This window comes from Cydia splendana, chromosome 16 (genome assembly GCF_910591565.1).
Source record: "Cydia splendana chromosome 16, ilCydSple1.2, whole genome shotgun sequence".
In the NCBI taxonomy this organism is placed as follows: domain Eukaryota; kingdom Metazoa; phylum Arthropoda; class Insecta; order Lepidoptera; family Tortricidae; genus Cydia; species Cydia splendana.
Genome location: NC_085975.1, coordinates 13,689,990 through 13,713,054, shown reverse-complemented (window position 1 = coordinate 13,713,054; position 23,065 = coordinate 13,689,990). Strand labels below are relative to the sequence as shown.

The following is a 23,065-nucleotide window of genomic DNA, read 5'->3' as shown; positions in this document are numbered from 1 at the left end:
TACGTATAAAATTCCTGAGTGTTTCTATCTTTAGCACCACACTCGTGCGCTTATCACGGCTTCGCGAACGAGTGTGGAGCGGGCTTTTAATTTAGGTCGCCAATAATCTTGATAACGAAGTCACAGTGCCATCTTTTGGCGGTTCTTTGAAGTTCATAGTTTGATTTAGTTTCACGTAGTTACTCTACTCACCGGTAGATGTCGTTCTATTATAGATAAACATGAGCGGTTTTAATGTTGTCTCAAATAGTTTGAATGTTTATTGACAATGTCTTGTCAAAAATGTCATAATACCACCGACGGCGCTGACCGCGTTTATTTTAAGCATATTTTAAGTTAGTAAAACTAATAAAGTACAATTTACATTTTGGTTGAAAATAATGTTCAATAAGAAGTGACCAAAGCAATTAGATTTGTAAGAGTAAAATCAAAGTATTTTCTATAAACATATGATGGTATTTGAACTATTATGGCTTAACTGATTGCTTTGCAGGTATGGAGTTTTTCGAAAAAGCGCATGTTGTAAAACGGAATCACAACACAGACGACAATATGAAGAAACAACTAAAGCAAATGCTGTACGGGTACAAACAAAACGATAATCGGCTCATTCGAGACGCGGCTAATGTTGAAAAGGAAGATGATTCCTCATCTGTAAGTGGATTTTCCGACCTCGACTTGACAGCATCCAGCAGCGAGGGAAACAGCACACGGCAAAGGATTTCTTTTATAGGACCCGGAAGCGTAAGAGATACTGCAATTGTCAACTTAGATGATTCTGTAGATGGTCAATCACATAAATCTTCAAATCTAGACAGTAGCTTTGAGGAAAATGTTAGTTTGCCAAAGACCAGTGATGTGTCTCTTTCTGATATAAACGAGGACATCGAAAGTCTCTCTGAAGGCTCTATTTCTATTGTTGAAGGCATTGAGAGTGATGATCATTTCTCAATGACTAGCACTTCTGTAGATTCCGCCTCAGATGTTGAGTCCAGCACTAGTGAACCGTTTGATCCCGATGGCAGCTTGGCCTCAAAAATATTTGAAAAATTAAAACTGAGAGACAATCCTAAAGTTTCCAGAAAGGAAAGAAAAAGGAAAATAGGTCAGATACCAGAATCTGAGAATTATAGTCAAGAATCTATTCTGATGGAAAGTGACTCAAGCGTGGAGTTGCTTTCTGATAAAGGATTAGAGAGACATTCAGAAGACACTGTTGACTACTCAAATACTGCATCACCTTCATTTGTTTCTATAACCGCAGTAGACATGCCCCATCAAACCCTCAGCGATGTACTCGGAGACTACACATACCCAACCATCAGAAACTTGCCATCTGAAGCCCAGAATGTGTTTGCTACTAATAAGTCTGGTATATTCCCAACATTGGATGATGAGAGTGTGAATGATGCAAATGATAGTTTACTCCCTGAGTTAGGAAGTGAGGTTGATGACCCAGAAGTCATGGACTTAGAGTCCAGTTCAGACATGCCAGTGGAAGAGAGCTCATTTGCTTATGACGATACCATACAATCAGAGGAAACATTCCAAAGAGAAGCTTCAACAGAGTCAGTTGACACCAACTATGTCAATCCTGTAAATATTTTTTATGGGAAATATTGCTGCATACTAATCCTTAAGCATCCTACTGAAATATTCATTCATGGAAAAGTGAAAGTCACATCATTGGGAGGTTTAGTAGAAATTGGTGGCTACACTCTACAAGATAAGACTTATAGGGTTTACACACCAAATTACAACTGTGCTCAATACTTACGGACACTAGACCATGATAAGGGCTATTATGGGTTATTTGGAAAGCTGACAGGATCCGGCCTGTCCGTGGTGGCTGCTGAAGAAATTGTAACTACCCTCAGTCCCCATGACAGTGTTGTACAATTGCAACCATTGCATGATAGAGTAGCTCAGTTTGTAGAGAACAGCTGCACTATAACAGATCTGTTTTCCAAGACCAATAAGAATGTTGATGGCTGCTTCAGAAAAGCATCGGACTTTTTGGGATGCTCACTGTACCTTATGAAACCTTGGAAGAGTTTTGAAGAGAATCCTTGTTGGAGCCAAGCTTTGCAACATGGATATAGTAAGATTTTGTTTAATATTGTCACTTAGAAATGCCATTATACTGTAAGAAATTGATTGTTTCTAAGAAGTAAAAAAAGAATAGAAAAGATAGTGTTCTAAGAAGTTGTATTTGTACATTTTGTATCAATCTACAATACTAAATTAATACTCGACTAAGTACTTTTTTTGCGGTAGGCTCTCAAATAGATATATTGAGACAATCAAACTGTCATTTTAGTATGAAGGATGTGTAGTGGAAACTCTTGTACAAAAACGAATGCACAGCAAATGTATCTTCTTAATTTTGTCACATGAAATTACACCTTGCCAATGGGAATGCATTTTTACACATTTGCATCTACAACCTATCACTTTAAGACATTCATTGCCACTAAGTGCTACGGGTTACGCTCGTAGCCGTATCTTTGCCGTATGTAGCGCGTAGTCGCTACGAACAGTGTAATGAACAGTCTGAATGTGTTAAAATATATGTTTGCAAACTCTTTCAGAGCACCAAAGCAGAGGAATCGTATGCGGTGGTAAAGGCTCGGGCAAGAGCTCGTTCCTCCGCTACTACGTGAACAAAATGTTGTCGCGCGGTCCCGCGCTGGTGCTGGACCTGGACCCGGGGCAGAGCGAGTTCACGCCGGCTGGCTCCGTGTCGGCTACTGTGGTGGAGGAACCGCTGCTTGGACCGGCTTTCACGCACTTGAAGACACCCGAAAGGTTAGTTGTTTTTTCTTTTTTATACTGAACTGGGTTTCTTAGTTACTGAAATTTAGGGCGAGCTTCATAGCTGTAGGGGTCCATTTAGTTTTCACGCTTATGTTAGGAGCAGTTGTCCACTTACAAAGGACCACATTGTAACGACTTGCTAAGTACAGCCCTACCACTTACCTACTTCAGGCGCTAATTGCGAATGTGACTTAGGTTTGTACTAAACCGAAACATATTTTTAAGTTTAAAAATCGTACGTCAATTGAAATTTAACATACTCCTGCAGAGTGTACAGTCAGCACGTGGCCAAGCGGTTGATGTATTAATAATGATCTACAGTATTCTACACAACATACACTCTTATTCTCCAAACAATAAAGTCGTGTTCAGTTCGCCGAGCCAAGATGCCAGCTAACGAAACGCTAATGTCGCACGCACTAATATGGAAGAGTGATAGAAAGAGATTACCGTTTCATGGGCAACGCGCATGTGATACGCCTGGTGGTGCCACTGCTGGTTACTCGACACGGCGGCAGCGTTCAGTCACTCGGAAACGCCCAAACGGCTATTTTGGTTGTTCTTCTGCTTGATTGAACATTTTCCTAATTTTATACGGAACCTGCGTAGGTTTTGCTTAACGTCACAGGTATTAATTAGCCAGTCAACCGGCAGTACCTATATTAAAATATAACACGAACATGTCGTACGACGTTGTTGTGCTGTCGTGATGATGTAGGCAGTCAATTTGATCTGTACTCGTACCTATTTTCGTATCTTGAGATTAGTCATAGCAAAAGATTAGACTGAAGTAAATAATTCATCAAACCGCTGACCAAGATAGAATAATGATTAATGACATATGTAGTTTTCCCAAAACTTATAAACATTCACGGCGTATTTCAAGATTTGGCGCCTTGGGTAGCTTTATCTGTTTGTTTCTTTGCCTGTCTGCTTAGGTTTTAGTAATCTATGCCCTAGTGAATCTGCCTAATAAACTAACTTACGGTCCTGGATTCAAGTCTCGGAAAAGATAAATTATTATGCGTTTGAATTATATAGCCTTATAGCCAATTTAAGCTAGGGCTATCTGCTATTTATGAAATGACCGGATATCGTAAAATGGCCAATCTTATGATCCGGTTCTGGTTAAGACACAAAAGCGTACCTGCTTGTTAATAAAAAATACCTAGCACTGGATACATTGCCAGTTTTAAGAATTTCTAAAGCCATAAATGTTGCTTTTAGTGGTCTAAGAATACGGTTTGTCGACCCTTCCGGCCTTCCCCTAGGTATTCGATGTATTACATTTGTGCTTTGATTCATTTTACTAAACCAAGTAAAGTAACGTAAATACGTGCTCAGTAAATCAACACGTTGTTTACAAACCATTTTGTTCCAGGATGTTGAACATCGGTATCATTAACACAATGGACAACCCGAGACGCTACGCGACAGCGGTGCAACAACTCATCGCCTATTGCCACAGCGAGCCCCGCTTCCGCGACCTGCCCTGGATCGTCAACACCATGGGCATGGTCAACGCCCTAGGCCTCCAGTTCATGGCCCTGATAACCATACTTCTACAACCCACATTCATTCTGCAAATTGACTCTAAAAACCCTAAAAAGAGATACGCACATTATCTTGATTCTGACACAGTCAAATCTCTGTATTATAAGTATCAGTATAACTATCTTTTCAAACCAATTAAGTTACAGAATGAGTTGGATTATGCCTTGATAGTGTCAAACGCTGATAGTGTTAAGGGCAATTTCTCCCTGCCGCCTAAGGAGGAGAGATACCTAAACTTTTTGGCCTATTTTGGCAGCATGATGACTAATCATGCCACTGACGACTTCCTGCTGAGCGTTGTTCCGTATGAGTAAGTTGGTTTTAATTGTGATATTAGGTACTAGCTATATCCACACTCCCACTCGCTTGGGAAACTTTCTACATGCCAAATATCATCAAAATCACTTCAGTAATTTCGCCGCGAAAAGTAACAGACAGATAGTTTCTTTCGCATTTACATAATTAGTTTGGATGAACGAGTATTTTTTTTCGGTGTTTTTTAAAATATTTATACGGACAAAGTGCCAAAAATAGGTATACACGACCTTATTGCCTATATATTAAGGTGGTACACATGTTTTTGTCGCTTTGTCCGTATCGATATTTTTAGACGTGACTACAACCAGAATAACGTATGTAAACCAAGTCCAAATTGTAAATATATCGACCACTTGTATTCAAGAATCCATCAAGCTGCTAGGGCTGCGCAATGTGTCTAAAAACAGGCATACTATGCCTAAAACTCTTTTCTCCCATACATACAACTCTCTTCATCGATCTGGTAAACATATTTGGGGCATTATCTATGAAAAGGGACCTTATTGTCGATGGCGCTTACGCCGCACAGCATCGCGCGGCATTGTATTATATCGGAGCATCGTTAAATGGCGTATAAGCCGATAAGGTCCCTTTTCATAGATAACATCACATTTAGCATTGTTTGTTCACATTTTTACCGAACTCCATGGCTTTTATTGCCCTCACCATCGCCACACACAGACACGACATTAAAAACTATAGCCAACAAAAAGCTAACCTTGAAAACGCTTAGCAAAAACACGTAGTATGTACACAAACACGCATCGTGCCCACCTCTTCCCGTTACTACCGAGTTCCCGGTACGAATGTGAATGAAGACCGTCTCGGCCGTGACTCATCGCGGACAACGCGATCTATCGCCCTTATCACCACTGCAGCTAATTCCATCGATGACATCATTTAATTGTAACATCCAATTATCCATATTCTTTGTACTTACCTTACCTTACATACTACACCAAAATACTTTTCCGCCCGAATAGTTAAAAACTAACAACTAATGTCACACACAACACACATCGATCGACAGACACATCGATCATCGATCTGTCGATGTACAGGCGGCCTTATCGCTTTAAAGCGATATTTTTCAGACAACATTTTGGGACGATGAAATTAGTTCGAGTTCGTACTGACCCATTTTTCTGGCTCACCCTATATTTTAGACGTAACCTCTGGAGCCCCAGAAGCATTTGTTTTGTTTTTGAACTATTTATTTACTAAAGACTTGTTAGCGTTCCGTACCCAAAGGGTAAAAATTAACGGGACCCTATTACTAAGACTCCACTGTCCGTCTGTCTGTCTGTCACCAGGCTGTATCTCATGAACCGTTATAGCTAGACAGTTGAAATTGTCACAGATGATGTATTTCTGTTGCCGCTATAGCAAATACCAAAAAGTACGGAACACTCGGTGGGCGAGTCCGACTCGCACTTGTTTTAATTCTTTTAACTTGTAGGTTCAAAACATCCCATAATTGTTTTCAGAGTGGACCTACGCAACTTATACATCGCGTTGAATGTTAGAATCAACGAAGACAACATAGCGCGGGTGATCAACGGTAAAATAGTAGCGCTGTGCAAACACCAGGGAGATAGCGGCAAGATCTACACGCTCAAAGACACTCCGCTACGGTGCTACGGACACGGTTTGTTTCATCTATACCTATTTATATCCTAAACTAGCGTCTGAAGGCCTACCGCGGACCACGATCGACGTGTTGCCTCTCTGTTCCAGTTGTAAATTCGTACGTAAGTGTGACAGGGAGGCAACACGTCATACGTGGTTCGCGGTAGGCCCTCTGCTCGTGTTTTTGTTTGCGTAGAATCAGGGCTATAACCGCAAAAATTTAAGTTCGTAAATTGCGGACATCTTTCTGTCACACTGTAATTACACCTTCATTGGAGTAAAAGAGAAAGATCCCCGCAATTTGCGAATTTAGGCCCGGATTTAGAGACCTAGGGCCCCTACCTTGACCCTTTGATACCAAGAACCCTGAAGGCAAATTACTAGCTCGTACAAATACAAATGTTGGCATGTTTGTGCGCATTTTTGGATATGATAAAATGGTTTAAGCAGATCTCATATTTATTTTAACTCTAGCTAATTTAATATTTTACGATTACTTAGTCACATGTTTAACGAGAATTTTAGAGCCTCTGGAAATAGCTTCAACAAACATAATTTATCAATGAATTACTGAATCTGTAATGTTGGTGTTTCCTCATTGCAGTGACTCACGTAATGACAACATTTGTACTGAGTAATTTGCCTATGTGACGTCATAACAATTTGAGATGTAAAAATAAAATTATAGAGGGTTGCACGATCAAAAGTAACTAGGTCATATGCCGCAGTTATGATGCGCGCGAACGAACGAGTGCCAAAAACTTGTTCAAAATAATAACTGTTTATCAATGACCGGCGCAGATACATGTGCGATAAAGAATTCTAACTCAACTCAGCATTTTAACTATTGGCACGCAACCAATTTTAGTTGAAAATTTCCTTTCAGTAATGTTAAGTCATAAATAATTCCGTTATCAGATACATAGAGGCAATAAAGTGCCGATTAAAGATAAGTAGAGTAATAGTTGTATCGCTCACAGGGCTAGTTCGCGGGATAGACTTGGAGAAGGGGCTGTGCTACGTGGTGACGCCGGCGGCGGGGGAGCGGCTGGGCGCGGCGGACACGCTGCTGTACGCGGACTGGGCGCCGGAGCTGCGGGCGGGAGGCAGCTTGCCGGCGGCGGCCGCGCTGCCCTACCGCGCACCCGCCGCGGCGCTGCAGCGGCAGCTCATGTCGGCGCCCCGCCGCCGCTACAACCCGCTACAACTACTCAAAATGTCTAGGGTTCCTAAAGTGAAAGCTTCCGTTAGTTAATAAAAGTGTAATTGGAGTAGATCCAACATGTCATCTTAAATTATAAAAGGAAGTCTAATTTTATGTTAATTCATGTATATTTGAAAGATAATTTTGTACTTACAATACTAATAAAACATAACATAGATGATCGATTTTAACTTAAATATTTCCCCATCCTAAACACCTTGGATTTATAAATGCTGTATTAAATTTTTATAAAAGTCAAAAAGAGTCTAGAAAAGAATTGTTAAAACATGGGGTTTGTTTATTACTAATAAATTATATTAGCATGCAATGTAATCATACAGAAGTTAAGATTTCACACAAACAAATAGATTACAAAAAAACTGCCCTACACTACACGAGAAGAATCAGATTGATTGGACGTCTCAGAGACGCATCAGCTGACAGGCACTTGGCTGCGTCAGGGCGCCCGAGTCAAACAAACAAACATCCTACACATTATACATCACTAATTTATTGAAAAATTAAAATACAAAATATGAAACTAATCGAGTCTCATTGAGACGGGCGCAAGGAATAATCTATTAAGGAAGAAATGCTACTTGATTATATAACGACAGAATAGCACAAAAATTCCATGGGCCCATAGACAGGGGGGCCCACTTTCGTCCCCGACTACATTTGTTAAGGCATTTATGCTTAATCTTTATAGATAATCTATAAAATATACAAGTACCAATTGTGAAAGTGTAGCCACACGAATACCGAGTGGATGTGCGTGCAGTGGCGAAACTCGGCGCCAGCAGGCGGAGCCCGCGGCGCGGCTGCAGCCCGGTCGTTTCAAACGTAAGTGTTCAGGCAGTATGCGAACCATTCATAAATCAGAGTCTCCCAACAACAGCACAATTACAGCATAGAACACCTAGTCTTCTTCTTCTTCTTAACCTGTAGCGCGGCGCGGGTAGCCGTCTCGAACACCTCGCGCACGCCTTCCTTGCTCTTGGCCGAGCACTCGAGGTAGGCGAACGCGTTGATCTTCTCGGCCATGGCGCGGCCCTCCTGCGGCTTCACAGGCTCCTGCTTCATCTTGCGGAGCTCGTTGATCGTGGCCGGGTCGTTGCGCAAATCCTTCTTGTTGCCCACCAGGATGATGGGCACATTGGGACAGAAGTGCTTCACCTCGGGCGTCCACTTCTCGGGGATGTTCTCGAGCGAGTCGGGCGAGTCCACCGAGAAGCACATGAGGATCACGTCAGTGTCGGGGTAGGACAGCGGCCGCAGCCGGTCGTAGTCCTCCTGTCCGGCCGTATCCCACAGCGCCAGTTCCACTTGTTTGCCATCAACCTCGATGTCGGCGACGTAGTTTTCGAACACGGTAGGCACGTACACTTCCGGGAACTGGTCCTTGCTGAACACGATCAGCAGGCATGTTTTACCGCAAGCACCGTCACCTACGATCACTAATTTTTTGCGTATCGCAGCCATCGCTCCTGTAAAACAATGCAACGCAAATAATTACAAGTGAGCGTCAACGCCTTTCGTGACTTATAAATATGGCCGCCGTATAGGATTATGGGTAGGGAGTAGTCAGACAAGCCCTCAATTGTGAATAAGCACCTGAACTAGCGGAAGAAGAACAGCACCACCACATAGTACCCTCACATGCGAGGGTGGTTATTTATTATATTTGTAGATACCTGAAGATTCTGGCTAATTTCTGCAGAATATTGGCTTATCGACACTACTAATCGTCTGCTCATCACAAGCACTTTCGTTCGTGCAATGAGTGTTGCGATATGTAAAAATTAACGAGTTTAATTTAGACCTTAATATTTTTTAACAAATATTGATAAAGTAATAGTAAATAACAAAAAACCAACCTTAAATGTCTACTCCAACCAATAACTCGTTAATGAAGCACTTTTATTCCGAGAAAATAATTAACTCTTTATTTTTTCCTATGACATAAGCGCGCTGAGTTGCCATAATGATATTAAAATTGATGACCGCACCATTTGACATTTTGTTTTATTTTTAAATTCCGTTGTACGCAGCAATCAATAAAATTATAGAAAGAGTTTCACACGATCCAGCACTAATTCGGATTTACTTTTAATATATTTGTAGTGATGAAAGAAAAAAAAGTTCGTTAATCATATGGGAATTTCAAGATTTTTGGGAAACCCCCTAAAGTGGCCCACTGATTAACAGTCCGCCGGACGGTATCGGCCTGAGCAAGGCCCCAACGCTGTCTGTTCTCTTTGACGGCGCAGCAACTAGTATAATTTCGCTCTCCTTGCTCTTTTAAAAATGCCGTTTGTCAAAAAAGGACAACCATACTGTTAACAAGATGGACTTCAAATCCAGGTGTCCCCTTTTTAGGTAGACCCAGGTTGTGTATGTGTGCGTGAAAACGTATATGTGTGCTCTTTTAGGGATGTGAAAAGTCGATTTTAATAATGTTATATATCGATAAACGCTACACAGCGGAACGAAATAGCGATTAATTGAAGCTTCAATATCTTCGTTAAACATAAACATAATTGAAATGCTAATGAATAATGAATATATTATAATATAATAAAATAATTCAATTATTGCGGAACACCTATTTTAGTAGGTATGTATGTATTTTAATTAAATATCGGAACTTTCCCTTGGTTCCCTGCTGGGGCGTGACTATAAAATTGTGATCTGATAACCACAATAAAGAATAAAAGCGTTTTTGTTCATTTTAGGTATCGTTAAACCTTTGAAGTAAAATTTAAATTGCAAGAAATGTCGATAGTTTATCGATATGACTTTATCGACATGGCTACAGCAAGGTGGGCCACATTGTTAACACATTCGACACCGCGTACCCGACTCTCGGGCACTCGTAAACTTTACTCAGATGCCGGCATACCCGCTAGTCGGGCAAGAGCTATAAACCTACACGCGACGCCGAAGTGCCCGACAGGCGGGCAAGCATTGCATCTTCACTACCTCAGGGCTGCCACTGCCACTAACAGAAAAAATTGTAAGTCTTCTGATTATGATGTGGTCGAAAAGTTGGTACAGTTGATTATTATATTTTATTACTTCACTTTGTATTTTTATTTACTTTACCTAATGCGATTACAAAATAAAAATTCTTATTAGTTGGTTACGTGAAATTGCATACACGGGTAAGGTATGTATGAATAGGAGTTAGAATTTTCGTAAATCGTACAACCTAATTTGTGTTTACGAATATTTAGTAAGTATACATCTATTTCATGAGTACTCATAGGATGATTTTTGTGAAACAAAATTCGGAGAAAAATAAACCAAGAAATTCAACTAAGTACCTAACAACATTCTAACTTCTAAGCGGCAGTTCTCAGAAAAAGACAATAGGTCAGTCATCATAAACCAGCACTGCACTGCAACTGCGTGGAAGCAAAACGTAACAAGTAGCTTTGAATAGTTACGATAATTAGTACGTTCGTACACATACAATAAAGTCGCAACTTCTTTGACAAAAGAATGTAGTTACTGTGATCATACACTTAAGGCGATATGATTCGACTCATCAACGAATCTGAGGGGGTGAGGTGCGCGGCAAACCGTGAAGCCCCGCCCGCGCGTCCCGCGAGCCGCTCGCCGAGATCGTGAGCGCGCGCCGCGCACGGTAAACATAGCAGACGGGTCACAGTATAATGATCTTATGATGGCAGTATTTTAACTAGACCGGGAAATGGTCACGTTTTAGAGTTTTTATTGTATATGTACGTATGTATTTTTTGCATTACGTATTTCTGATAATTTCATGTAGAATTATTATTTTTATATAGACATGTGTAGTTATTATTGATCAGTAAAAAACGTTTTAATTTCATGGCAGCGTGTTCGAGTTAAAGTACCTAAAGGAAAGTAACAATTTTAAAGGAGACGGTCAATTAAGGGTTCTATTTATAAAGGTTATTAACCTTAATCAATAATTTTACTTTACAGATTCCTTTAACTCAATAACGCTGCCGTGAAATTCAAACGTTGTTACTGATCAGTAGTACTTTTTTATAAGCTCTAAAAACAAAAAAAAAACAGTTTCAAAGTAAATTTCTGATAACTTTTTGTCAGTGCAAGCCTTATGGTTTCTTCTTGGCAACATTTTACATGAAAATGTTTTTGGTGGGTCTCATTATCACAATTTTCAATACTTTTGTTGCCTAACTTAATAAATTATTGTTTACAATACCTATCGACTTTATACCTATTTTAATGATCACACAATTTTAACGAAACAATGTTTTCAAGAAAATAATTCAATTAAGTGCGAGTCAAACTCGCGCACCGATGGTACCTACATTTTATTAAGTACATTATATATATTTTTTTTGCTTGCTAGTCCGTGGTCTCCACTCGAGCACTTTTCGACACCATCGGCCATCTTCTCTGCGCGCAATGTGGCCTGCCCATATATATATATATATATATATATAACATTTTCAAGAAGTCTGGTCGCTTGTGGTAAAAAAAAAATGTATGGAGAACAGAGTGGCCAACTTTCTTAAAAATAGTTTATCTAATACTGATTCTAAAATGGTATCACACATGCTATTTACATTTCTACAAATAAAGATATGGCCTAGATGGTGTTTAAAGTGAAGTATGGTGCTAACTAGTAAAAAAGACAAAAGTGCGATTATCTCGAAAACCACGAAACTTTTACTAGACCTATAAGTGCATTTTCTGGACCAGCCTAAGCTGCCCTGTCGATGGTTAGAAGGTTGTCCATTAATTACTGGACATCCTGTATAGAGATGTAACTAACCCAAATCGATAGTCACAGCAAGCGATTACGATTGGATGGCACGTAGACTGAGGTATCGAATTGTGACGTATAATGAATTTTTATTTGCGATTTAAATAAAGCTAGAATTATATGGTTTTCGCGCAAGGCATTTAATACACCGACCGAGTAGGTCGCACCCATCGTCAAAATCTAAACTAACTGGGGATCTATTTTAAAGTTTATTTATGTTATTTCTGTGTCAAATTTGATGTCTGTTAGGTGACGATAAATATATCCATATTTACAGTTGATTATCCACCTTTTCCTTATTTTTATTAAAAGAAAAATGAAAAATTCATATCGATTTACTTAGACGACTACCGATTCATAAAGGTGGTGTCCGGCTAGCCATAAAATTAAAAAAAAGACGTAGAACGTAAACGTTCGTAGTGCAATTGTTTTCCTTTGTGATTTCGATGTGCGAGACATTTTACGTTGTATTGCTGTTGTGAGTGACAGATGTCAAATAACGCAAATAAATATGCACGCAGGTTTGCGCGTTGTTCGACAGAGGTGAAAATAACCCTGTTCAAAACGTATTGTCAAACCTTATACACGTGCAACCTGTGGAGTCACTACACCAAAAAAGCCTACAGTGCTCTGCGCGTCCAATACAATAACGCCTTCAGGGGGTTGTTGGGGCTGCCCTGGCGCTGCAGCGCGTCAGGAATGTTCGCCGCGTGGAGAACCGACGGTTTCCAAGCCGTGCTGCGCAAGCGGGTAGCATCCCTGGGCGAGCGCGTGCGGGGCAGTGCCAACACTCTCCTGAAGGTGATCGCTGAGAGGATGGACAGCCCTATCCTCGCTCACTGGATGTCCTTGCATGTCAATTATAATTATAATTATACTTTCTACTAACACACCTAATATAAGTTATTACTTAGTACTAACATAATATGGATGTATTTGTATCCGAAATAAATGCTTTCATTTCATTTCATTCATTTCATATGTCGGTGACTTTAGTTCGTCTACGGATCTCCTCATTTCTGATTTGATCACGCAGAGAAACTCCGAGCATAGCCCTCTCCATAGCTCGTTGAGCGACTTTGAATTCTCAGATGAGGCCGATAGTGAAAGACCACGTAACTGACTGAATAACACAAAATATTAAAAAAAATTGTCTTATACCCGCCTTATTTTGAACTCCCTGTAATCACACCCCGTATTCCGCACCCTTCACAAATAATCTGATTTAGTAAAGTTTACTAAATGTTTTTTTTAATATTTTTTTTTATACACCTTTAAAATTATATTGAATGTTACGTAATCGCTTTTTCACGCCGAAAATGAGGCGTGGAGGACTGTGTTCAGCGTTGAATAAAAAGTATAAATAATGGAGATACAGTCCTGCAAGTATATAATGTTGTATTGGAAATATCCTCCTCTTTAATAATATTAACTAGATTTTGCCTTGTGCGCGGGGCCCGAGGGCCCCGCGGTACGCGTGTTGTTTGCTGTTGGTGCTGTTGTTGACGTGTTGTTGTTGCTGTTGTTTGTGCTGTTGTAACTATTAACCTAACCCACTTTTCTGTTAGCAGTCCGTTTCTGTCGGGTTCTCAGTTCTAACCTAACCTAACCCACTTTTCTGGTAGCAGTCCGTTCCTGTGAGGGTCGCAGTTCTAACCTAACTTCCTCCTCACGTGTGATGCTTCGGGCCTTCGGCCCAACGCGGAGCTCGGCCTTCGGCCTTCGCGAGCTTTGACGCTTCGCCGTCGGGCCTTCGGCCCGCCGGCTCCGCTTATCAAGAAAGTTGACTTTGTAGGACGTTTGGAGGGACTGCATTCACGCAGCTCGGCCTTCGGCCTCGCGTTTTGGGAGTCGGGGTGGAGGCTCCGGGCCTTCGGCCATCCACTGGGGTCGGCCTTTGGCCTCCCTGCCTGAAGCTCGCCCTTCGGGCTCGCTTAACACACTTTTTGTATAGGATTTTGCTTTGTTCGTCATTCCCGCAGCTCGGCCTTCGGCCTTGCCCAAAATTACTGGGGGGGGAGGATGCTTGGACATTCGAGATAAAGCTCCGGGCCTGACGGCCCTCCGCGGGGTCGGCCTTCGGCCTCCCAGCCTGAAGCTCGCCCTTCGGGCTCGCCTAACCTACTTGGAAATTTGAATTTGGCCCGTGTCCGCCGCCATTTTGGATTTTACCAAAAATTTTTTTTCACATGGTAATTTTGGGCCTCCAAGCTCGCCGCATGTCAAATCTCAGCGCGCTCGGACCAACTTGAAAAAAATTAAAAAAAAAGTCGGCCTGTTTGAAATTTTTTAAATTCAGTTTGTTTTGTCTTGGGGCCCTCTATGACATTTGGTCGAGCACCCCCCACCCATCTCACACCGTTTAAAAGTTGCCATACAAAATTAAAATGACCATTATTTCCGCCATCTTAGATTTTTTCGAAATTTTTTTATTTTCATAGGATTCTAGAGGCCTCTATCTTTCGCCATGCCAAATCTCAGCGCGCTCGGACCAACTTGAAAAAAAAATAAAAAATAAAGTCGGCCATTTTGAAAAATTTTAAATGCAGTTTGTTTTGTCTTGGGGCCCTCTATGACATTTGGTCGAGCACCCCCCACCCATCTCGCACCGTAATATGAATACTTTTTGAGATATTGGGGAAATTAAAGATCTCTACTTTTTCCCCCTTTTTTTGCTTATAACTTTTGATATTTTGTGTGTGCTACTACACGCTTCGAATGCATTTTTCTAGGCATTATGACGAATCTAATGAGGTATCACACGTATTTTTAGGAGTATTATCTCTATTTTTCACCGTGTTCAGTTTCTCGAACAAGACTAATACAACCAAGCGCAAGATGAACTGCCTGTAGGCACCTTGAACTCTCAATTATATTTAATTCATGTCGACCGTGGTCAAATATTAAAATTAGTGATATGTATTTAGTTCTTAAATAATTGTATTGCGATATGCCTATTAGGGTAATTTTTTCAATTATTTCAATTTGACATTTTATATTTATTTAACTTTATGATTACGATGATGAATTTGCACGCTTGACGGGCGTGGCGCGTTGCATGCGATCCAAAGCCGGGCGCCTTCGGCACCCTCATACTAAAAGCGTAACACTATACATATATTGTAACATCCCCATACTGTATCAATCCAAATAAATAATTTCTGATTTTCAAAGGAGTCAAAGAGCACGAAGGAATATAATCATTTTGCAGATCGGACGTAGGTATATCAGTAAAGGTGAGATACTGTAAATATATCATACTTACATACTCACAATTATAGTATCTAGGAATATAATATTATTTACCTACATTGCAATTGGTTGCTGACCTAGTGAAAATACTGAAATATTTTAACTGTTGATGTAGGAAAGCTAGGCGCTTTCAAGCACCTCGTAAAGTATTAGATGCTTCTGTTATCAGAAAGTGTGTTTTTATAGCACTTAGTGACTTTTTCTTACGTTTCATATGCTTTGTTTCCCATTGTTTGTAAATGGTAAAATCACGTGACCGCGCGGAACATACTGACGCAGGTCCGTCCTCTACAAGCGCTGCCGCGCGACTGAAGAGGGCGTAAGTGCGTTCGCGAGTGATGGCGGTTGCGGATTTAGTAGGTATTGAAACATAGAAATTATTTTAATGATGTTACCGAGACAAAGTGATCCAAATCATCTAGATTATCTTATTACCTATACATTTATGTAAAAAACAAGTCAAAAAAGTTTGTATTGTAGCTCTGAGATTGATTTATTGTTAAAAAAAGGCGTAACTTTGGATTTTTTTTCTATCGAGCAAAGTTTATCTAATCATGTTTTTGAGATCCAAAACATATCTGCCAGATCCTTAAGTATAAGATATATTTTATTCACAATTTTAAAACATTGTTTCTTATATTTCCGATGGATTCAAAAAACTGGTTCGCTTAGCTCGTACGGGAAAAGCACGCCTTAACCCTGGAGATGTTGTTTACCATCCCTTATCTATTTGAAGTTTGCGACCCGGGTTTTTTTTCAACCCGGTCTCGGTGTAAAATTGCAATCGGAGCCATTCCGTAATGGTTTGTGATGTGCAATATTAATAAATGTTGATGATTTGGCTTTGTGTGATTTTATTCATTTCCTACTGCCCCACTGAATGCATTGTGATAATTGATAAAACGGGGAGCCTAAACAGATGAGACAGCAGATTTAATTTTATCCACGTACTTATACGAAAGTTACTTGGCACAGCCCTGAGCGTCCGCCGCTTGCCCGACTAGCGGGTTCGCGGCGTGCGGCATTGAGTTGCACGTCGTTGCCCGACTAGCGAGTACTGTCGGTTTCTGGGGTATTGTTTGAAATTTTGCCTGTACGGTTACCATCAGTTTGTCACTGACATAAACGCCGTCGAGAACGTAATTTACTTTCTATATATCCCGTTTGCACTAATATGCGAGTGCGAGCGAGATGTATAGAAAGTAAATTACGTTCTCGACGGCGTTTATGTCAGTGACAAACTGATGGTAACCGTACTGAAGCACTACCACCAGTTTTAACATTGACATATTCACTCACGTTTACGTAACTTACTTTCTATGCATCTCGCTCGTACTCGCATATGCGAGCAATAGTGGAAGCGAGATGTACAGAAAGTAAATTACGTAGACGTGAGCGTTATGTCAATGTTAAAACTGATGGTAGAGGCTCTAGTTGCGAAAGTGTTAATCGTACACTAAACAAAAGTGGTCCCACTGACAGCTCGCTTGGAAGGTATCTCTGTATATTATATATATCAAATTATTATGGGCCTGAGTTAGAACAAAATTTTGACAGTTCCGAACAACTGACAGGCCGATACCGTCCGGCGGACTGTTAATCAGTGGGTCCCTTTAATTCGGCTTCTATTAATTAATAAAGTCACATTTCATGTAGTTTCTAATATTTTATCAACGCGAGAAATAAAATAAATTTTGATAAATTATAAGTATTAAACCATATTAAACTTCAATATTTTACATACGTATGTTCTATCCATCAGCGGTATTTCTAGAATTAGCATAATTCCATGTGAAGAACGCTAAATTTACGCCCAAACAAAGAGGCGGGTATATTTATAACCAAGGCGATAAGGAGGTTTATCGAATCGTTCTCCAATTCCTCAATTATATGAGGTTTTATCATTTAATGAGTTTCTTTTTGTATTAACTGGTATGGGGAATAGAATAAAAATAATACGAAGTAAATTTCACTGTTAAGGCACTTTAATGATGTGTTATATTAACGACCATACATTCCGTCAGGTGAACAGTAAAAAGTATTTAATCAAACTATTACATGTCCTTGAAATCCCAAACGACTTTACAACGTCCCTTATTTATACAACCAATAAAAACATACACAGAGGAGAAATCGTATATATGTCTGACATGTAGCACTCCTTTTTAGGGTTCCGTACCCAAAGGGTAAAACGGGACCCTACTACTAAGACTCCGCTGTCCGTCCGTCCGTCCGTCTGTCTGTCACCAGTGGCCTATTTTATAAAGCTACAATTTACAAGCGGAAGTCTCTTTCTAACCCTATGTGTTAGAACGAGACTTCCGCTTGTAAATTGTAACTTGTAGCTTTATAAAATAGGCCACAGGCTGTATCTCACGAACCGTGATAGCTTAGACAGTTGAAATTTTCACTACACAAATGTATTTCTGTTGCCGCTATAACAACAAATACTAAAAACAGAATAAAATAAAGATTTAAGTGGGGCTCCCATACAACAAACGTGATTTTTGACCGAAGTTAAGCAACGTCGGGCGGGGTCAGTACTTGGATGGGTGACCGTTTTTATAGATAATGGTACGGAACCCTTCGTTTGCGAGTCCGACTCGCACTTGGCCGGTTTTTTTCCTATGGTCAAAGTATGTAAGTGCGAGAGAGAAGAATGTTTTATGTCAGTCATACACGCAATCGTGCTACCCGTGCAAGGACCTAAAAAGAAAACTGTTTAAGGACTTCTTCTTTTCTCAATACTGTTTTTTTATTAGGTAGGTACCAAATTTATTTTCAGCGCCCTACACTTCCCAACCAAAATCACAGTTAAAAATCTAACCTCTTAATGAGCTATTAAATCATTGGTACCTACGCGACGCGTATACATCGCTTTTAGTCCTACCAATTGTAAGAAATATTTATTTCAAAGGTAGGCAACACAAATCTTCAAAAACCATCACCTTTAAGGCGTGTCCAGACGGGGACAATTTTTCGCCAATCTGATTAAATTGTCCGATCAAATTCAACCCCCGATAATGACCGATATTACCGATAAAATGAGATGCGGACGCAAGAATACCAATTTATGACGCCAGTATTTTCGTTCTGGGGCATTTTTTCAATTTAGAGGGCTATATCACCATAAATCTAAAATTGGTGATTAAATTGGAGATTGACGCCAATTTAATTTCTGATCAAATCGGTCGATTGGATCATCCCGTCTGGATACCGCTTTAACTAAAACAAATATAGTAATTTTTGTACATTAAAGTAAATTCGTTAGGGGAATAGTGACTTAGATTGAGAGATAAAAATAATATAATTTTTTTAAGGTATAAATTAGATCATTATCAACCTTTAAGTAAGTAAGAACATTTGTGCCCAAATATCAATATAAAATTATTATTGTAGCAGATGGCAAGCGTGTTAACAATGATACAGTAAACAATACATAACAAAAATAAACACATATAAATGCAACAGTTGAGCGGAATGCCTGCCAACTTAGTTTCATTATTTAAAATAGTTAATAGTAAAGATATAACGTTTCTTATAAAACAATATTATCACAAATATCCCTGGTACTTCGTTTCTTGAGACTGTTTAAGAGTCCACCCGTCTACAGCTCCTCAGACGCAGCCTGAAAAAAAAAGCTCTCATTAAAGCAAAATGTGAGACGTAATACACATTGGACAAATAAATTGGATAGGTGGAATACCACCAATCTAAGCTACGATTAAATTATATTTTGTGGGGAATAGTGCCTATAAAATCATTAATAATTAACGATCATTCTAATTTGATTTTAATACATGGGATATTTGTGATAATATTGTTTTATAAGTCGAAGCAAATATCGGGTACTGTATTTTTGCGAATGGCAACTCCACGCTAGATCTTTTTCTCTAACTGTTATGCTATATTTTATTGTCTATTCAAAACTAGTTATGCCTTGATAACAAGATAATCATTGTACAATATGTCGATAAGATACGCCTTGTTTGATTTAGTATTGGCATGATTGCTCTAATAGGTACTTCCTGTAAATCCTCCGTGTAAATCACAAAATTAATATGACCAAATCTTAATACAATCTATTAAGTAGAAGTATCATGGTATGGTCCTGCCGTAATAGGTGAATGTCAATGCCCAGGACTGGAATCGAACCAGTGGCTTCAGCTCTCGCGACTGACATTATAATAAAACAAAAGGTTTACTTTTATAATATTTATTGCAATATACACAAGTTATTTGCCAATTAAACAATAACAAGATTATCTTACAACTTTAGTTGAACTACATTTTGCTTGAAAGTTAAATATTCTTACTACCATTAGATAAATAATACTAGCACCTAAATATCACAAAAATAATTTGAACATGATCGATTGGGGCCAAATCTATATTTCATGACATATGAAAATATGTTTTGTTAAACCTACCTAATAATACTAAAAATAAGCTAATATACATAATATATGTGCTTTGTTATTTTTTTACATAAAAGCAAAATATTTTGACACTTTATTGCTCGACATAGGATCTATAATATTTATAGATTGTAATTACAAAAGTAATCCTTATGTTATTAGGAAGCTGATAAGCAAGAATGTGTGAACCCACATTCATATTGCAATAATATGTCAAAATTGACGCTTAACATTTTACTGCAAAATGAATGAATGAATGTGGGTTGACACATTTTTGCTAAACGGCATCCTTAATCAATAATCAACAATCAACAACGTCTGTCAACATTTAATCGTCTGTCGTATTATCAATTGAATGTAATAGCAAAAGAAATGGAACTAATTCGATTTAAGTGTATACAATTTATTAGTGACAGGACAGATTTAAATATCTACACGGTGGCAAACGAGCATAGCAGAACTGAAACTGAATGAGCTGACATTTAACTACCTATATTACTTTAGGATGGGGTATACTGGCTCATGTGAAACGCGCAACAAATATTACAACAGTTACCCAGCGAAGGAGATACATGGCAGTGACTGTTACTGGGCCACGAAAGTATAACTAAAAGCAGAGTGAGCTCTTCGACCAAAAAGTGTGATTGAAAGAGAAGTCAAAGTAGTCAATACGAGAATACAAGATGTCAATATTGTGTGAGACACAGTTCTTGGGTTTGATGATCTCTTTCGCATCGCACTAGTCTAACTCAAATTCGTGCTTCGAATTTGACAGTAGATGGCGCTGTACTGGTCTGTAGGTACATTACGCGGGCACTCTGGTTGTCAAAAGTTGATATTTGACAATTCAGTGACAGTCACAAAACATGGCGCAATACAGCGTAATCTAAACTAGGAGCATGACTTTTTATTAGACTTAATCTCTCTATTACAGTAATAACAGTTCAGGCCCCGTAGACAACATGCCAATCGCTAATGCTACGTAGCGAACCAAACGCAACTGTCACTGTCACATCAATATGGAAGAGTGATACTGTATTTGTATATGGCGAAACGCAAGCGATTGTCACCTTGGCTAGGCCGCCAGTTGTGACGTGACAGTAACCTTTACTTCTTTACCTTGTTCCAGGCCACGATGCCGTAGGTGAGGCCGGCGCCGAGCGCGACGCACAGCAGGTAGGGCAGCGCGGCGAACGAGGGGCCGTGCCGCTTGCGCATCAGCGTCGTGATGAAGCTCAGCTTGCCGTCAGTGTACGGCGGGTACCGACCGCTGGATAACAATTTACAATACAATACAATACAAATACTCTTTATTGTACACTTCAATAAAAGAAGACAATACAAAATAAAACAGAAATACAAGCATAGGTAAACAACAGGCGGTCTTATCGCCAAAAAGCGATCTCTTCCAGACAACCTTTGGTTAGCGGAAATTAATACATTTACATATGTCAGTAGGTGTTGCAAATGCAATGAAAGAAACCTATCACGAAATACATTTACCAATTATAACCAACTTCGTAATTCCACAAGGAGGAGATTCTTATTAGGTTGTATGTTTTTTTTTAATTATTTTTAATGTTTGTTACCTCCGAACTCTCATTTCTCAACCGATATGGAAAATATTTTTTTGATTGAAAGTCGTCAAAGTCTAGTTTTGATAATGGGATCCATGAGGAATCGAGGGAACTTCTCTAATTTTATAGACATACATATCGTGATTTGAGTATTTCCATCAACAAATCAAGCATCGACATTTGATGAAGTGGAATTGCTGATGATAACCAAGACTAAAAACCTCAAAGACACGTATTTCTCGTTTGGCAATAGCTTTTTCGTTAAGTTTGTTTAACAAGTTAGGTTTTTATGCAATCATTTTGTCAAGATGAGTTATGATTATGGATTCCACGAGGAATTGAGGGAACTCCTAAAATCACTACGGCTGCCCGAATCCGAATGGAACATAGACATGCAACTACGAAACCTGTCCTGTGTTGACCTACGCCAACATAAATATCAATAAAGACCGGCCAAGTGCGAGTCGGACTCGCGCACGAAGGGTTCCGTACCATTACGCAAAAAACGACAAAAATCACGTTTGCTGTATGGGAGCCCCACTTAGTTTTAGTTTTGTTTTTAGTATTTGTTGTTATAGCGGCAACAGAAATACATCATCTGTGAAAATTTCAACGGTGCTCGCGTTACAGCCTGGTGATAGACAGACGGACGGCGGAGTCTTAGTAATAATAGGGTCCCGTTTTTACCCTTCGAGTACGGATCCCTAAAAGTAATATAGGTACTCACGAAGCGAGCTTCTCTCCAATGGGCGAGAAGTTCTTGATGAGGCAACTCTTCTTGTGCGTGAACGTGTCGAAGGTGGCCTTCCCGTGGTACGCGCCCACGCCGCTGTGGCCCACTCCGCCGAAGGGTAGCGTCTCAACTGCAAATTCACCCTTATTATATACGAGTTACGACATATTATGGATTGAAAGCACACGAAAACTGGAGTCAATTATTCCAGTTTTAACATTGAACCCACTATCAAAAAGATTTTTGACTTCTTTGTTCCACAAACCATATACATATTGAAATCAAGGCAGCTCGTACAGACAGATGTAGTGCATAATTGTTTCTCATCGTATTTTCTCGGAAACGTTCGCATTTGTCATGCTACTTCAGTCAACCTCAGTACTTTTTGCACCGAGACTGACTGAAATAGCAAGACACGTTCGTACGTTTCCGTCAAAATACGAAGGAAAATAATTATGCACTACATTTGTACTTCGTGCGTCTTTTTATCTCTTCGAGTGTAGGTGTCAGGCACCGAACACGGCTCGGTCGAGTTACTATTTCATGCATTAAAAAACCCTTGCGTGATAATTAGTGATGTACCGACTATTGATTTGGCCGACTAGCCGACTAATCGGCGCTCGAATGGCCGATTAGTCGGCCGACTAGTCGGCTAGTCGGCCAGATCATTAGTTTCGTATAAGTTCAGGTGAAAAACAATAGTTTTGCTCCTTTGGTTGCGCTATTCATCATAATAGCTTGGCTAAAAGGTGTTCTCTACAGGTCCAAAGACCTATCACA

General features: G+C 39.7%; 3 protein-coding genes across 5 annotated transcripts in view; 1 reads left to right on the top strand and 2 right to left on the bottom strand.

The window, feature by feature from the left end:
• The first annotated feature begins 258 nt into the window (after positions 1-258).
• LOC134798344 (polynucleotide 5'-hydroxyl-kinase NOL9) lies at positions 259-7,700 on the top strand. 2 transcript variants are annotated; one of them, XM_063770750.1, is made up of 6 exons: positions 259-324; positions 494-2,101; positions 2,592-2,808; positions 4,199-4,681; positions 6,177-6,337; positions 7,299-7,700. In XM_063770750.1, the coding sequence occupies exons 2-6, from the start codon at positions 496-498 to the stop codon at positions 7,571-7,573; spliced, it is 2,742 nt and encodes a 913-aa protein (XP_063626820.1). In that variant the 5' UTR covers positions 259-324; positions 494-495; the 3' UTR covers positions 7,574-7,700. The 2 variants fall into 2 exon arrangements, with proteins under 2 accessions (XP_063626820.1, XP_063626821.1); XM_063770751.1 differs by lacking the exon at positions 259-324 and adding an exon at positions 349-415.
• A 99-nt stretch (positions 7,701-7,799) lies between these two features.
• LOC134798350 (ras-like GTP-binding protein Rho1) lies at positions 7,800-9,298 on the bottom strand. Of its 2 annotated transcripts, none has more exons than XM_063770761.1 (2): positions 9,217-9,298; positions 7,800-9,009 (listed from the first exon to the last, which is right to left on the bottom strand). In XM_063770761.1, the coding sequence occupies exon 2, from the start codon at positions 9,002-9,004 to the stop codon at positions 8,426-8,428; it is 579 nt and encodes a 192-aa protein (XP_063626831.1). In that variant the 5' UTR covers positions 9,005-9,009; positions 9,217-9,298; the 3' UTR covers positions 7,800-8,425. The 2 variants fall into 2 exon arrangements, with proteins under 2 accessions (XP_063626831.1, XP_063626830.1); XM_063770760.1 differs by having other exon boundaries at positions 9,137-9,261.
• A 9,174-nt stretch (positions 9,299-18,472) lies between these two features.
• LOC134798354 (aldehyde dehydrogenase, dimeric NADP-preferring) overlaps positions 18,473-23,065 on the bottom strand; it is a 55,524-nt gene continuing 50,931 nt past the window's right edge. The window contains exons 9-11 of the mRNA XM_063770764.1: positions 22,280-22,415; positions 21,095-21,245; positions 18,473-19,185 (exon numbers count right to left, since the gene is read on the bottom strand). Of these exons, the coding sequence (XP_063626834.1) occupies positions 19,165-19,185; positions 21,095-21,245; positions 22,280-22,415 (308 nt within the window). The 3' untranslated portion in view covers positions 18,473-19,164. The remainder of the gene's footprint in view (positions 19,186-21,094; positions 21,246-22,279; positions 22,416-23,065) is intronic.

Coding starts and splice junctions, on each gene's coding strand:
- LOC134798344 (XM_063770750.1), top strand. CDS start 496: ATGGAGTTTTTCGAAAAAGCGCATGTTGTAAAACGGAATCACAACACA. Junction 4,682..6,176: donor CTGAGCGTTGTTCCGTATGA/GTAAGTTGGTTT, acceptor AATTGTTTTCAG/AGTGGACCTACGCAACTTAT. Junction 6,338..7,298: donor GCTACGGTGCTACGGACACG/GTTTGTTTCATC, acceptor TATCGCTCACAG/GGCTAGTTCGCGGGATAGAC.
- LOC134798350 (XM_063770760.1), bottom strand. CDS start 9,170: ATGTGGTGGTGCTGTTCTTCTTCCGCTAGTTCAG. Junction 9,010..9,136: donor TTCTTCTTCCGCTAGTTCAG/GTGCTTATTCAC, acceptor ATTGTTTTACAG/GAGCGATGGCTGCGATACGC.